This window comes from Lampetra fluviatilis, chromosome 2 (assembly GCF_964198595.1).
Source record: "Lampetra fluviatilis chromosome 2, kcLamFluv1.1, whole genome shotgun sequence".
NCBI classification, from domain to species: domain Eukaryota; kingdom Metazoa; phylum Chordata; class Hyperoartia; order Petromyzontiformes; family Petromyzontidae; genus Lampetra; species Lampetra fluviatilis.
Genome location: NC_136276.1, coordinates 9188340 through 9204598, shown reverse-complemented (window position 1 = coordinate 9204598; position 16259 = coordinate 9188340). Strand labels below are relative to the sequence as shown.

The following is a 16259-nucleotide window of genomic DNA, read 5'->3' as shown; positions in this document are numbered from 1 at the left end:
CTATGTTAATGTGAGAGATTAGCATGATGTTAATGTGAGAGATTAGCATGTAACTCGGCCTCCTCGACGAGGGAGTGCAACCCAACGGGTGTAATCCGAAGGGCCTGTGGGTATGAGAGTGCAATCCAAAAGACATGTGAGCATGAGAGTGCAGTCCGAAGGCAAGAGAGTGCAATGCAACGGACATGTGAGCATGAGAGATCTAAGAGAGAGGCACAGAGAGAGACACAGAGAGTCGAAATAACAGCTGACATATGCAGGTTGGATGGAAATATCACAGTCAGTTAAGACTTTACCTGGTTAATAACGTCCTTCCAATGATTGCTCAGTTTTTACCCATCCTCTCGGTTGAAGTTGTGTCTGTGTTTATATATCTGGATGGCTTCATGAACAAATCTCCGAAGGTAGCCGGTAGGTTTGCAGAGTACCTCCGTCTTGGAAAAATCTATTTCGTGTGAGCCCACAGCGTTAAAACAATGATCGGCAACGGCAGAGGTATTGGTCCCTCCGTGTTTCAGATCTGCTTTGTGTTCACGGACGCGGTCCGACTACTTTGAAGGCACGTAGTCAAAGGCTCCTCGGAGCGACTGAGGTGTGTGTTAATGCGTGTATCACTCAATGTATATGGAAGTGTCGTTTGTCTCTCGCTAAAGGAAATGGTTCTCCCACCCGTTTACTACACGGAGATGTGAAGGTTTCTTGCATGTCGCCATGTGAACGTGGGCACGCAGGCAGTGCTCGGAGTGTGACAGGTCGGGTAGTAGCTCGTCGGATGGTGACGCCACCGCGGAGACGCTGCTGGACAGCATGAAGCGCTCTCGGCGACAGGTGAGGGAGCCCATCAAGTTTACGCAGCTCCCCGACTCCCCGTCCGAGGACAAGAAAGTAAGTCTCTCAGCTGCATGCATCGCAACCTCGCGTGTGCGCTTGACAGGAGTGTGCTACAGCACGTTTATAAAAAAGAATTCTGCGTGAGTGCATTGTTGAAAACTTTTAAACATAACTTTATTAATTGCAGGGTTCTTAAAAAAAGTCTGCATATAAATACGTGCAGAATCTAATGACGGGACAAATAATGAGCCGATTACATCACTGCAACAGAGCCTGTTTCCAAATGTCTCTTGTTTAAAATAAAAAAAAATATTCTTAATGACATTAAGCACAGCTTGAAAATCAGTTGCATCATGCAAATGGAAAGTATTGTTTCAGATGATGAAGCTTAATATGTAGATGCCTTAATAAGTTAATATAATTTAATTACACAAATGAACACTGCCTTGTTATAATGTTGAATTTGTCGTGTCATTTTATCTTTCTTTTTCATCTCTTCATGTAATTGATGTTGATATTCTTAAACTTTGGAATAGCACTGGCATTTATTTTGTTTGATGTACACATTTGTGTGCAAACCAAATATCTACACTAACATAAAATAATATTTTGCTTGCCAAACGCAAAACTGGATTTTAAGTCTCTACTCAATGACCGAACGTACTTTGTACACGAGTGTGAATAGTTTCTGCCGCTAACAAATGCAGAGACATAGGTCAGTGAGCTGCCATTTTTGGGGGATGTTGTTACATTTGCAGTGAATGTTAGTCTTTCTCGGCACGGTGCCACCAGACTATCGTCGTGAAGTTATTTTTGTTAAATATTAAAATAGAGTTCTCCGTATGCATCTACAGTTTTCTAGGTTTTCGTTGCAAAACATCGTTATGCATCTCAGTAAGCTCTCGCTTAAGTCAACAACACGAATTGAAAACAATATAAGTTCTAAAATGTTTATTTTTGGCATTTGTTAGCATAATTTGAAATATCAATCTTGTTAAGTCTTTCAAGATAGATTTGAAGCTTTCGTGACTGCATGGATTCATATTCTTAGGTTTTTTTTTTTTCGGTAAAGTCACTTGATGCAGCTAATCTGGCTGTGACGGTCCCACCTGATGACGGAGATTTGTGTTGCCTCCGAAACGTCGTGATCTTTATTTTATTTTAATTTTATTTTTTATTAATTTTGATGTTTTACCTACGTGACTTTACCGAAAAAAAAAAAACCTAAGAATATCTTTCAAGATACACTATATTTTACAAATCCTCAAGGCTAGCCTGCAGTACAGACATTCACTATTTATGTGATTAACGGAGACCTCAATTATTAATATTGCCTGGTAGGAGCAACTGCATGTTTTTAAATACTAAATTTTCTCAAATTCTTAACTAATAGCTATATTGTTTGTACAGGAAGCATGTTATATACAGTATATATAATGTAATAGCCATGCAAGTAGTATATCTCGATTTCCCCTGTACGTTTACCAGGTCTGTTTTGCAAATTCGATTAGAATGCAGATATGATCCTTACTCCTGCTGTGCCATTTATTTTGTTCTTGCAAATGGACCATCTTTTCGGCATGGTATATTTAATGCACGATTTGCATTTGTCTTGGGTTTCCCTCATTTCTACCCTTATTATTTCGGCACTTACTTTGATTACCTTGAGTTATTGGCTTATCTATTGAATCCTTCAAATCCTAAGAATCTTACGCTCTCTGCTTTTTTGTATAACATAACAGCATCTACAGAAGCAGCAGCGGTCAACAATGTGCCCTAAAAAAAGGTGTGCGATTGGAAAGGTAGGTTGTGTTGCTCATAGATATGTGTTGTGCACTGAAATATTTTCAGTAATGCAACGAATGCTTTCTGTGTTATTGCATCATGCCATTGCTCACTCCGAAAGCTCACAGGCATCTTCACTTTCATTTACTTTTCAAGAGACGGAAAAGAGGACGGAAGAGAAAAGCAAAGGAAGAAGAAATTGAAGAAGAGAAACCCAAGGTATGATGGTGCATAGAAGAGTAATGCACCACGGGTGTCGTTTATTGGTTTACACTTAAAATGTGTCTTGTGAACATGACAATACATTTTGATTTAAAGCTTTCGTGACTGCAGGGAGTCATATTCTTGGTTCTTTCGGTAAAGTCACGTAGAAGGGAAATAATAAAATAATAAAAATATAAAACAAAAAAAATTATCACGACGTTTCGACTGCAACACAAGCAATCGTCATCAGGTGTGAAATCCACAGCAAGTCGAAACGTCGTGAGAATTTTTATTGTTTTATATTTCTATTATTGTATAATTTACCTTCTCCGTGACTTTACCGAAAGAACCAAGAATATGACAATCCATTGTTTGCATGCATCTCAATTGCATATCAATAGGAAAAGGACAGCACAGGGAAAATGTACGAAAAACATTCCAAAAAGATCCTCCGTCTTCCTTTAAAATGAAGTACAGTAAAGTGGTTTACTAAGCATACCGTTTGTAAAGTCTCTTATTATATGAGAAAACAAGGTTGTATGTGTAACTGTTTTCTTTATGTAAATAAATACACCTGAAAGGTGCCCATGAAAGAGAGTAGTGCAGTATAAGAATGTGAATCATGTTGCTCTTAGCTAACACATTGACATGAATATTCGCATGAATAACTGCATTGGATAATGTGTTTGAGCATATGCAGTTTTCACGCTGAATAATGTTGTAGTGGGTCACCCTGGGGCTGGGCCACAGTTTCTAGAAATCTACGTAACTGACGCCAAATGAATTGCCACGCACCACGTGTGTTTGTCTGTGTATCTGCCAAATCCCCTCATCCCCCTGAAGGTTTGTCCCAAGCCAAGAGAGCCCAGGCATTTCGGTGCAAAAAAACCAAAGGCAGAAGAGCAGCAAATACAGTGCACGACATGTGGCACCTCGGGGAGCAGCGACACCACAGTGAGGTGCTTTGCCCGTCGCATTGCGTTCTTCACTCTTCAACATGCCTGGCATCGCTTACCCAGAGCCACACTCACAACTAACACGTTTATTCCGATTTTCAGTGTACCCCAACTTATTTTTTTTTGCTCCCATACTCAAATTCAGTTGTCCAAAAGCACTCTTCTCTTATTTTCATCCATCTCTTCATTTAATAGTTTTAATCCTGATCCACCTTCAAGGATTGTTGTAGGTATCTGAATTCTGTTGTTTTCCAACTGTGTCCCTCCAACAGTTTCTCTTGTGTAGTGAACTTGTACGTGATTGCTAATATTTATCTTGGGCTCTGCTTTGCAGCCTTCCTTATTGAGTTTCTAAATCATTTCCTGTAGCTTGTTTGCACTGGCTGTGCTATCAGAAAATCTGAGACGTAATTTTGCAATTTTCGTTTAATGCCTTAATTTTCTCATCGGAAAATATATATTCTCATGTTTGTATGATAACTTTGGCAGAAGTGTGTCTTCTGGTCTTTATCCCCATCTCATTTGTATTCGTTACTGTCTTCATGCAGTCTCAGTGTAAGTTTTAGTTTTGTAAATGGATTTATTATTTGAAAATATTTAGTTTTATACCTGGTGTTGTTCATACCTTGGATAATTGTCTCAATTTCCACTGGGTCATTTGCCTTTTTATAGTCTACAGAAGTTAGACATTGGTATTTTATAATCTTTATTCTTTTCCATCTTATAGATAGTATGTGTTGTGGTTTTTGGTAGAGAAACCATTCCTAAACTCAGCTTGCGTATGTGTTTGGGTGGCCTGTGCATTGTTTTTTTGTCTTCCCGATAATCTTTGCGAACAACTTGGATACGTGTGATACGTTCCTGCACGCTACCGATTACGTGTTACAACTTTTATTCTCGTGAACAATTTTCCCAGTGTAATTTATTGGTATCTCGAGTGTTTTTTTACATGTCCGTTAGATTGACAATACTTCAATTACGTACCATTATAATACACTTATTGTGAATATTCCAGGTAGTAAGCCCCACGGGCAGAGAGGGGGTGGGGGGGGGGCTGGTGGCACTCGAATCGTCTTCACAAGAAATTGAAGCAGGCTGCGTGCCGACTCGGGCTGGTTACAGTTGTACAGACTTAAGTGCTACACGCGGCATTGCGTTTTCTCCCAAGCTCATCCCATTATATCAGACAAGATGGTGTCGGGCCGCGGACCATGAACTAATTTCTGAGAGGTTATTGGTGCTGAAAGGGCTGCTGAAGGGAGCGGCTATTTTGCTGTTGGATGATCGCATTAAATATCAGCGCACTTTGAGCAGCCATGTGCATAATGCAGTATCCGGCATCAAGTTTGGTACATGTGTAATTATTCGCTTTCGAAATGATATATGGGGATTTAATGCAAGATTCATAAAAGAACACAAGTTTGCATGAATAGCGAAGCGGACGCCTCACAAAATAGAATTGAGTCTGTGTGATGGATAGCTGTGTGACAGCCACAGGTTTTCAGAGATCTCTCCGTCAAGTGCTTTCTGTAAAGAGTATGCAAGAAATGTGGGGACCAGGCACACATTAAATTTACCGGGAGACACAGCACTGCATTATGATGAACACTTTATGTGAATTACATTTTTGCACAAGTCATCTTAAAGTTTTCTGCTGGTCATGCTTTATGCATTTTTGTATCATTATGTTTATTGTCACGTCCTTTTTATCTGTATTGTTTAAAATTTATAGCACATAATGTCTTGTGAACATGGTACTAAAACTGTTGATGTAATTCTATAGTAATGTACTTTGCTTTTTTTTTATTGGTGGGAGAGTTGAGACAGGAGGTCGAAACAGCAGAGGCTGTTGGGAGAGGGAGAATAAATTTCGATTTAAAGCTTTCGTGACTGCAGGGATTCATCTTCTTGGTTCTTTCGGTAAAGTCACGTAGAAGGGAAATAATAAAATAATAAAAATAAAACATAAAAAAATTCAATTCTCACGACGTTTCGGCCACAATGCAAGCAGCCATCCTCAGGTGAAGAACAGGGCTGTCGGAAAGACAGCGTCCGAATGAACACCACCAAGCTTGGCAGCGTATATTTAAGCAGGGGTTAGAGGAGGAGAATACGTTATCTCAGAACTCATCAGTGTGTGTGTCGCACACTCTGTGGTCTCTTCACAACAGCTTTTAGCTAACCATTGAACAAAGACGGTCACCGCATCACACACTTTCAGATGCGCCTATGCGGCCATCTGCAACGCTCTTCCTTCTGATATTAGGAAGCCACTGGAGCTATGCACTTTAAAATCTAGATTGGAAACAATTTCTCTAGAACTGCTTTTTATGTTTAGTTTGTTGTCCTTCCCCCGCACCTCCAATAAGCACGGTTGTCGACGTACGGTGCGAAATAAGTTCAACATACAAGGACTGTGATCACATGACCACTTCCTTGGGCTCGATGATGCGTGGTGGTAGCAGCACGGTGTTCATGAATGAGTCTGCATGTATTCATACATGCGGGCCAGTGACTCCTCTTTTGAGTACGGTAATCAGCAATGCAGTTGGCATATATACAGCATGACATAAGTTCCTGAATGTGCCTCATGATTAAAAGGGCAGCAACGTAAGTTACAGATGATATCACAATTTAACCTCTTGCAGCCGGACTAATGTTGGGAGAGAGCCTCTCCAGTTGTGGGGGATTTCTGGCATTTTGACTCAAAGCTTTCGTGTCTTCAGGAATTCATACTCTTTGGGTCTTTCGGTAAAGTCACGTAGATAGGTTCAAAGAGTATAATTTAACTACAATTAAATTAACTTTGCACACATGTAACATCTAACACGTTTCATTAACACTCAATAGCTTGCTAACAATTAACTTATCATTTAGAGTATAACATTTACAATTTAAAAAACACTTAAGTCACTACAATTTAAAATGAGTCGCATCATAATGACACTTAGGTAAGGAGCCGAAGTTCACTGGATGTGGAAAGTTCCATTTCTTATCGTGTGTTCATTAAATAATAATTACGAAATTAGATTTGTTAATACAGTAAAAAAAACACAAGTGATATCTTGCGGATAACGTGGATAGCCGACATCTCTTGAGAGTACGGCTTCACAAATTGACACGGTGTGCACGATAGCACACACTCAATTATTTTTACGTGCATTTTCAAAGTGAATTAAATTCTTGTTTTAGTCAAACATGCATAATAGCAAAATAAATGTATTTAATTTGTGTGCATAATGTGCAAATTGAAAGTGGAACGTCATCATTAGTTGCCCCTGTTATAGGATGATATGTGAGGATTGACTGCAGAAGGCCGTATGGCTTGCCACGCGCAGCTTAATTAATTAGCATGGGAGCAACGATCCAGTCAGTTATTTGGTTTCTTTAATACTTGAAAACGATTATTAAATAATTTTCTGGGAACCCCTATGGCTTACCCAAATTTCTGGCTTACCCGAGTCCAGATTTTGCGAGGTTTTACTGTGAACTAAACTTAAAAGTTTCGAGTGAGGTTTTACAATTAAAATCGCATTGGAGAATGCTGCATAATTAATGTCCTCCGCTTTCCAGATTAGCGAAAGCTCACTGAAATGCACGGTTTAAAAACGCGAAATATCGACAAAATCCCCAGCCCTTTCAGATCACATGAACCCAGTGGCCGTTTAGAGAGCAGACAGCGTCACGGCAGGAGGCCTCAGACAAATGGCCGATGGGCCGTAAGTGATTAGGCAATGGGATGTGTTTGAAGAGAAATCCGTCAAAGTGGCGTTAAAGTCGTCTAGACATAATTGGATTTGTTAGGAGAGCGTTGGGGGATTAATGTTGCAGAGCGGTGGCTGGCTTCATACTTCGAGCCATACTGAAACACACGCGGTTTTTAATTCTTTACTAAATGAATGCAGAACAATATTTTGTGCCGCATTACGCCACTACAAATCACTTTGTGGGCAACTGAAGCAAAGGGTACGTGCTGGTTTAATTTCACTGTCTAAAAGATGCTGCTCACTGCAGCTCAGGCTTCATGAAGACTTGATTTGGCAGTATTTTATTGTGCCATGTCACGTCTAATTGCGTTGTTTGTGCTGGGCCAATAATTTTAATGTATTACAGCACTTTCCATTGCTTTACATAAATCTGCTGTCATGGTAATTTCCTGTATTTCAGTTTCTTTGGAAAGGAAACCCCTCTTTTCACATAATTTACCTGTTTGAGATTTTTCTCAAGTAAATATTGATAGAACTTAAGGAAGTAGGGCTGTTATTTCTAATACAATAACATATATTGGCTTGAAGTAAATTACATTTACGGATGTATATTTGCTTTAAATATTGATTGCAGTGAACATAATATGAGGAGGTGTTGAAGTTATACATTACAAAACAATTCCCCCAGTTTGATGACATAATAGTATTGTTCTTTCAGTTACATGGACGTACATTTTTTGAAGTGACACGTGACAATTAACAACAAATCATATTGAGCAATGAATTATACACTTCAATACAAATGCAGGTTAGGGAATAGTTTTCAGGCATGTGGAGAGTTTGTCTAAAGAATGAAAGGCTCACATTTCGGACAGCAGTTAATCTTTTGCATTTTATGTTCACCCAGGAAAGTGTGGGATTGAAAGCTTGACCTTGTGAAGAGTTCCCCTTTCCCCGGTTAGCAGCGGTGCTCGGCTGAGTGATTTAACAGCGAGTTGAGCGCTGATATTCACGCCTGTGCGTTTATCCCCCTGGCTGGAGCCATCTGTCCCCAAAACGTTGGTCCTAAATCAGCCCTACAAATGCAGGCAGCCCCAAACGCCATGCCACTACATCGCATTAGATGTATTAAATAACTACGGCTCAATGCATTTCAATTTTGAATTAATGTAGCAAATGAATGTTTTACAGTGGCATTGTGTGTATGATGAAATGTTAATGGTTTGGTAAAATATTGTTACTGCGGCGGCAGCTGCCATGAAGTGATTCAGTGGTGCTCACTTTGTTATATTCCTGGGCATCAGATGTTTATCCTGTCCGGATTTACAATTCAAGCCCTTTTAGATTCATTGTGCAACCGGGATGTCCAAATGTGATTGCGAATAAGGAGAAGGCTTGTTTTTTAAATGAACTCTGAGTTATTACTGGAATTGTCAGAGCTTAAATCAATATCAAGGTATTCTATGGTTCTTTCGGTAAAGTCACGTAGATAGAAAATAAAGTAAAAGTTTAAAAAATATAAAAAAACTCAGGACGTTTCCATCGCAACACAAGCGGTCGTCATCAGGCGGAGAGAAAAAGGGGGGGCAAGCCTCTAACTGCAACTGCTTATAAAGGTCTAAAATGGGTGCAAGAGCAGTGGAGTAGCATGAATGGACGAGCCAAAGTTGCGAGTGGGCGGGGCACAAGAGTCGTGGTGCCGTGCTCGTTCGGCATAGTCCAAGTGTGTCAGCAGCATGGGCGGGGCAGCAAATGTTAATGTGGGAGAAGACGGGTAGAGAGAAGGGGCAGAGGTAGGGGGTAGAGAGAGGGGGTAGAGATAGGGGGAGAGAGAGGGGGTAGAGATAGTAGAGATAGGTGGCGAGAGAGGGGGAGAGATAGGGGGAGAGAGAGGGGGTAGAGATAGGTGGCGAGAGAGGGGGAGAGATATGGGGGAGAGAGAAGGGGGGTAGAGATAGGGGGAGAGAGAGGGGGAGAGAGATAGGGGAGAGAAGGGGGTAGTGATAGGGGGAGAGAGAGGGGATACAGATGGGGGGGGAAGGGGTAGAGATGGGGGGGGGATAGAGATGGGGGGAGGGGCATCGCACCTCGCTCCACACATCCACACGGCTGATGGTGGAGGTTGACAAAAAATTACTATCAGTACTTGCAAAAATGTAACGACATGTTTCGGACCGCGTTTGTGAACATAAGGTAGATTTGAAACACGGTAGGACCAATACTTCTGCCGTAACTGATCATTATTTTAATGCGGCTGGCTCACGAAATTGATTTCTCTAAAACGATGGTACTTTGCAAGCCTCCTGGCTATCAACAAAGATTCGTTCATGAAGGCATCCACATATATAGACACAGAGACAATTCCAACCGAGAAGACGGTTATAAACTCAGCAATCATTGGAAAGATGTCATCAACCACTTTGGATCATGACTTGATTTGTAAGTTCTTGTCAACTTCCACCATCAGCAGGGTGGATGTGTGGAGCGAGGTGCGATGCCCCCCCTCCCATCTCTACCCCCCCTCCCATCTCTACCCCCCTCTCTCTCCCCCTATCTCTTTCCCCCTATCACTACCCCCTATCTCTCCCCCTCTCTCTCCTCCTACCTCTGCCCCTTCTCTCTCCCCCTGTCTTCTCCCACATTAACATTTGCTACCCCGCCCATGCTGCTGACACACTTGGACTATGCCGAACGAGCACGGCACCACGACTCTTGTACCCCGCCCACTCGCAACTTTAGCTCGTCCATTCATGCTACGCCACTGCTCTTGCGCCCATTTTAGACCTTTATTAGCTGTTGCAGTTAGAGGCTTGCCCCCCTTTTTCTCTCCGCCTGATGACGACCGCTTGTGTTGCGACCGAAACGTCGTCAGTTTTGGGTTTTTTATATAAAATTTTTTATTTTATTTTCTATCTATGTGACTTTACCGAAAGAACCATAGAATATGAATTCCTGCAGTCACTAAAGTTTTAAGTCAAAATTTAAATATTAAGGATTATATAATTAATCAGTAAGCACATTGCTTGTGTAATAATTTAAATAAAAAAATGTAACTGATGAAAATGAGAATGGATCAAGGTATAGAATGTATTTTTACCATATGGAATACACAATCACGCAATTTCTTATCTTTAAACATATATAACTAGCATTGAAATAAAAAATTGTGCATTTCCTCACCATGTCTGCTGTTTTATAATTGGAAGAAAAGCTAAAATAACCAGTTTTTTCTCTTGAAATTGCATATCTTGTGGAACTTTTTGGACTAAAAAATCTAATAAAAAAAATATTTCTTTGGTGCATCATACATTTCCATTAAACAGTTTATAGACAATAATGAAAGGCGGAATGTTATTGCTGAAGATCTAACCACAAACCCTTGAATGGTAATACAATGAAATGCTGAGTAGAAACATGATCGCTGCGTGTTGTGCGTGTTTCTTGTTTGTACTTCTGTTGCAGGTGTGATCAGTGCACCCTGAATTACCACTTTGGCTGCCTCAACCCACCCCTTAAGAAGTCGCCTAAGCAGTTCGGTTATGGTTGGATATGTCAAGATTGCGACTCCACGCCATCAGAGGTGAGACCTTAATTTGGATCCCTTGCCAGGAGCAGTGCTGCTTTCTTTGTACCTGTTACATGGTCATCCTGACATCAGCCACCGCTCCACTGCATTTTTTATCAGTACTTGCAAAAATGTATTTGTAAACTCACTGCAGCATCAGTGATTGCAAATTGTAAACGCGCCTGCGTCATTGTGTAAATGAAAGCATCCGTTTTTTTAAAACCAGGTCATGCAGAAACATGTGACTAAGGCTGTGAATTAGTTATACATTACTACATTCATGGAAACTTTAAAAGAAATGTTTTGTACACAATGGTTTTGATAGAAATGATGCAGGATGAATTTATTTTTCTAAAAGACAATTGAACAATTTCTTTGACATTGACCATTACTAACATATCATTACTAACATGTTTAAAACAAAATCTGAGACTACTAGGTTTCTTTGGGAGTTTTTATGTATATACATAATTAAATACAACGCAATTAATAGATTATGTACTACCATGTTTGAAAACGAATGTGTACTTGCGATTAAATGTAAGACAGAAAATATCAGGAATACATTCTAAATGTGCCACACACGATATTCAAAAGGTATAACTATTCTATTTATCTGGCATTGTGTTGCAAGTATCAATTCAGAAAATAGCATCTATTTGGATCTGCTTTTGGTACGAGAACTCTCAAGCTGAGTGTTTTTTTATGTTTTAATAATGTAACACATTGTACGGTGTTAAAAACACACTTAAATAAACACACTGACATTTAAAAAAAAGTCTGAATTATGCATGTACCTCAATGATTTATATTCGGACCATAATGTAATTTTTTAATGTGTAAGCATCAACCTCACCAGTAATAATTGTGTAAGATAAGATGGTTTGCTTTGCAGTAAAGTGGTTCACTGCCATGAACCAGGGATCTCTCTATTTTAATGAGTAATGCCCCTTGTTGAATATTTATGGTGTCATTTTAAACATCTCATTTATAGTGCGGTATAAGTACACAGCTGGACCTTAACCAGCATGAGAGAATGGTTATGTTTATGGGTTCTTGGCCACATTAACGCTACAATAATAACGTGTAGTGTTACTCTCATATATTGAAATACCGTATTTTCCTATAGCTGCTAGGTAATTAGGTCTTTGTTTTAGCTGGGTAAGAGCAGGGTGACAGTATTGCAATTATGGTGGCACAAGTGGGTAATTAGGCACGATTTGTTTGCTTGTTAAGGGCAGCCTTGTGAAAGTTCACTGCTGAGATGAAATCAATAATCAGGTTCTCAGTGCCAGATAGGAAACTGACATCTGGTATCTATAACCCAGCTTGATACAATGCTACGCACCACCCACCAGCAGCACTCTTAATTAGTCATTTAAGGTCAAAAATCACCAGGAAACAAAATGGCATATTTCTTTCACATCCACCCTTTTCTTCCCTACTTCCATGTCATTTTGTCATCACAAATTAGTTTGTCGCCTCACACTGTGGCTTTATTGAGGAGTTGCATGTGCCGTCCGAACGAATTGAATGAGGATTTTTTCTTGTTCCTTGCATTAAATAATAACAGCGCGGTCTGTGTACTTGTACAGTGATGCAAGGGAAAGCTTAACTTCTCACACATGGGATACCGTTAAGAAATACTGCTCTCGTGAGAGTGTTTATGTTGACACAATGTTAAGCGATTGCATATATGACGGGCTGAATGTTGATAATATAATCTGCACTTGGTAACCCACGGTGCTTTTTCTGTGATGTCTTCTTTATAGCACGTGGGTAAGTGTCGCCTTTGGGCGTGTGCTGTTCTATGAGTGGATCGACAATTTAAATGCAACTTGCCTTGTATTTGCACTGCTGCTGCTTACTGTTGGGTAGTATCATGAACAGCATTTCCAACAAATTTTACTCTGAAAGTTTCCAATTGCAGCTTTAATATTGCATAACAGTAGGTGCATGTTTGTCCACGTACTTTTATAGGATTGTACCAAACACCTTTTAGTACGTTTTATACATTTTTTTTACTAATCCTGCATTTATTTGGTGTATTTAATTATTTTTGTGATTTATTGTTTGTTGTTTTATATTTTATGTAAACATTTTTATTTTGGTACCTTATACGTTTTGATGCCATTTGTTTTACCATTTTCTTTCTGTCCCTGCGGTGATGACGAATTTGCTGCCTATTATCCCGCCTCTTATCCGTTTGTTGGTTAACCTTTACATATTTGTATAAATGTTACATATCACGCCATCAAGTTAGGATTAGCGTAGCAAGTATATTTCCAGTTGCCAATTAGATTGTCTACATATATAACTATAGGAGCAGGCTTCTGAAAGGTCATCATGTGTATTGAGATTATATGTGATGTTTTCCTGCTAAGACCCATACTCAAAGCATACCTTGTTTCAACTGATGCTCAAAAGGGAAAAAAATCTAGCCCAGGACTGCTACAAGAGTCCCAGACATCTTCGTGAATATCTGACGCTTTGTGTAGTCCAGCCAAAAATTTGAAAGACCCTCCAGTTATGTTGGATGTTACATTTCCAAAGACTTTGGTGTGACTGAACATGCGGTAGTGTCAAAAATCAATGACGTTGACATTATCGTGGATAGCACAATGGCAGTTGACAGGTAAGTGATGAACGGAGTACAAAACAAGTTCTCTCATTAAAATATATTTCTCGCATGCCATCAGAGGCAGACATCGCCCACTGTCTGGTGGTAGTTTGGTTGGAATCCACTGTGATTATCGTACACTACCTAAACATTTAAATGGAAATTTTATTGGCACTGAATATAAAATGCATTTTATCAATTGTTCTCCACATTTGTTACCCAACTTTTTGTTTCATTTGCATTGATTTCCCTTCTGGGCTTGAAAAATTATAACAGAATGTTTATATTGTGACTAACGAGTGTCGTTCATGATACAGCTTGATATTGCGTAACAGTGAGATGATAATCTCGGCATGGTCACCAATAACTGAACACACAATATATCATTAAATTGTTTCACTTCGTTTTGAGCTGGAATAAGCAAATCCGTGTTTTCGACCTGTGATGAACACACTTTTCACTTTGAGCGGTTCCCAAGTAGATAAAGAGGTCCATTGAAGTGCCTTAAGAAGTTGTAGCGTCAATTTTCGGAGACATTCTCTGAGACGCAGTGATGCACTGCTAGCTGCAGAGCTCTGAATGTGAATTTATTCACCTATGACATGTCATTAGCACAATAGAGATAAAGGCTACAACAAATATATATATTTTTTATCTGATTTACCTTTTTGTGTTATCACGATAAAAATGCTATTTCAACTTGTACATGACCATTGGCATATATTTGTGGTTGTTGATCATTTGGAACAAGACCCTTCCTCTACCCCAGTAGTTCTCAACCCATGGGTAGTGCTCCTCTCAGGAGGACACAAAAGCTTTTCATCCAGTCATTTCCTCTACGGTTGGCTAGAAAGCGTGCGTGCCAGCAGACCACATCCATGTGCAAACATGTAATGTTGCTGGCCGTGTTGCTTCACTCTGACCCTCTCCCGTTGTCGCTGTCTCTGTTGAGGCTGCCAATCCAGGTGGAATTTGGTACACGAGGGCCGTTACGGAGGTAATTTTTTGTTACCATTCATCCGTCGTCCTTGATTTTGTGAATCCATTTCAAATGGTGCACATGGTAAATCGGCAGCCCATTTCCACGTCTGAAGAGTTTGGCTATACGTGTTCGGATATCCCTTCGTATGGGTAAATTGCATATGAACCTTATGGTGGGACCCCGGGGTCCCGAATAAACGGAAGTAAAAAAAAACAATGCAATTAATACATTTATTTTTGGCGACTCTGTCCCACCGCGCACATAAACGCCGCGACCCACCTGGCACAGATCATTCTGTTGTCGTGTCGTCCAAGCGCAGCGAGGACGAATGTACAGAAGAAACAAAACCTTGAAACTTTCATTAGCGCATCGTGTAGAGCTCGTCGAGAGGAATCAATTGCCGTATCGTTCCCCTTCAACAGACATAAAATGACGTCGCAACAAAGTTTATGCGAGAGCTTATGTGACTCCGGGGTCCCGCCATAAGGTTCATATGATCAGGATGTTTTTCTTTTTTATAAAGTGCAACTCTACAATTAAATCTTTAAATGTGTTTTGAAGTGATTCATAGACTGGTTAAGTCGAGGCTAACGTTGTTAAACACTCTACATAGGCAACTGTAGCCGGTGAGACGCCTGCAATTGAACACAGTCAACATGAAGGTGTGTCTACATAATTACTCTGCTTCAGCTTTTTTTTTTAACAAATGACACGTTAGAAAATGCAGTCTTGCTTAGCTGCTCGTAACATTTAAAAACCACTCTGGCGTGTAAACTACCTTTTGAGTATCAAGATTGCCCCGATGGTTCTGCGATGTTTATTTTCCTCCTGTTTAAATCACAACATGTTTATGGACGTAGCTTATTATGCACATCTTACACCGTGATGTATATTGCTGCTACACGTATGAGCTATTATTATTGTATTTCATAACAACGTGTAGATTATGTCATTAATATGCCACCAAGCACTGTTGGGCTGGAGGTGTCGATGAAAGCTGCCATCGCATGTTGTGATCCCAATGCACGCATCGTTACCTATAAGGCCTGCACTCTTCCGCTCACATGGTGACAAGTACCACAAATAATCTCTGTGTAAAGCTTAACTGCATTGCATACTTTTCGATTTAAAGCTTTCGTGACTGCAGGGATTCATCTTCGTGGTTCTTTCGGTAAAGTCACGTAGAAGGGAAATAATAAAATAATAAAAATAAAACATTCTAAAATAATTATCACGACGTTTCGGCCACAGCACAAGCAGCCGTCCTCAGGTGAAGAACAGGTCTGTCGGAAAGACGGCTGCTTGCGTTGTGGCCGAAACGTCGTGAGAATTATTTTATGATGTTTTTATTATTATTTTATTATTTCCCTTCTACGTGACTTTACTGAAAGAACCAAGAAGATGCATTTGCATACGTTGTCTTGCCAAAGCAGCGTTCTGTTAAATGGTTTCCTGTTTTCCAGAGAGTACTTAACTGTGTATCCGAATGAATGTAATGAATAGAAGTTTATAGTAAACACGAATATTGAATGGTGTTACAGTATCAATGAAGTATTTTGTGTTTGTCTTGTAATATTTCTATTCGAGGGTAAATAGTATCTACAGCCAT

The 16259-nt window shown here is 39.9% G+C and overlaps 1 protein-coding gene across 4 annotated transcripts in view; it reads left to right on the top strand.

The window, feature by feature from the left end:
• Positions 1-16259, top strand: part of PHF14 (PHD finger protein 14) — a 40781-nt gene that overhangs the window by 21589 nt on the left and 2933 nt on the right. For 2 of the 4 annotated variants that reach the window (XM_078868194.1, XM_078868176.1), the window contains exons 16-21: positions 732-885; positions 2574-2633; positions 2773-2835; positions 3664-3779; positions 10946-11063; positions 14621-14665. In XM_078868194.1, coding sequence (XP_078724320.1) covers positions 732-885; positions 2574-2633; positions 2773-2835; positions 3664-3779; positions 10946-11063; positions 14621-14665 — 556 coding nt within the window. The remainder of the gene's footprint in view (positions 1-731; positions 886-2573; positions 2634-2772; positions 2836-3663; positions 3780-10945; positions 11064-14620; positions 14666-16259) is intronic. The other 2 variants (XM_078868203.1, XM_078868186.1) reach the window with 2 other exon arrangements.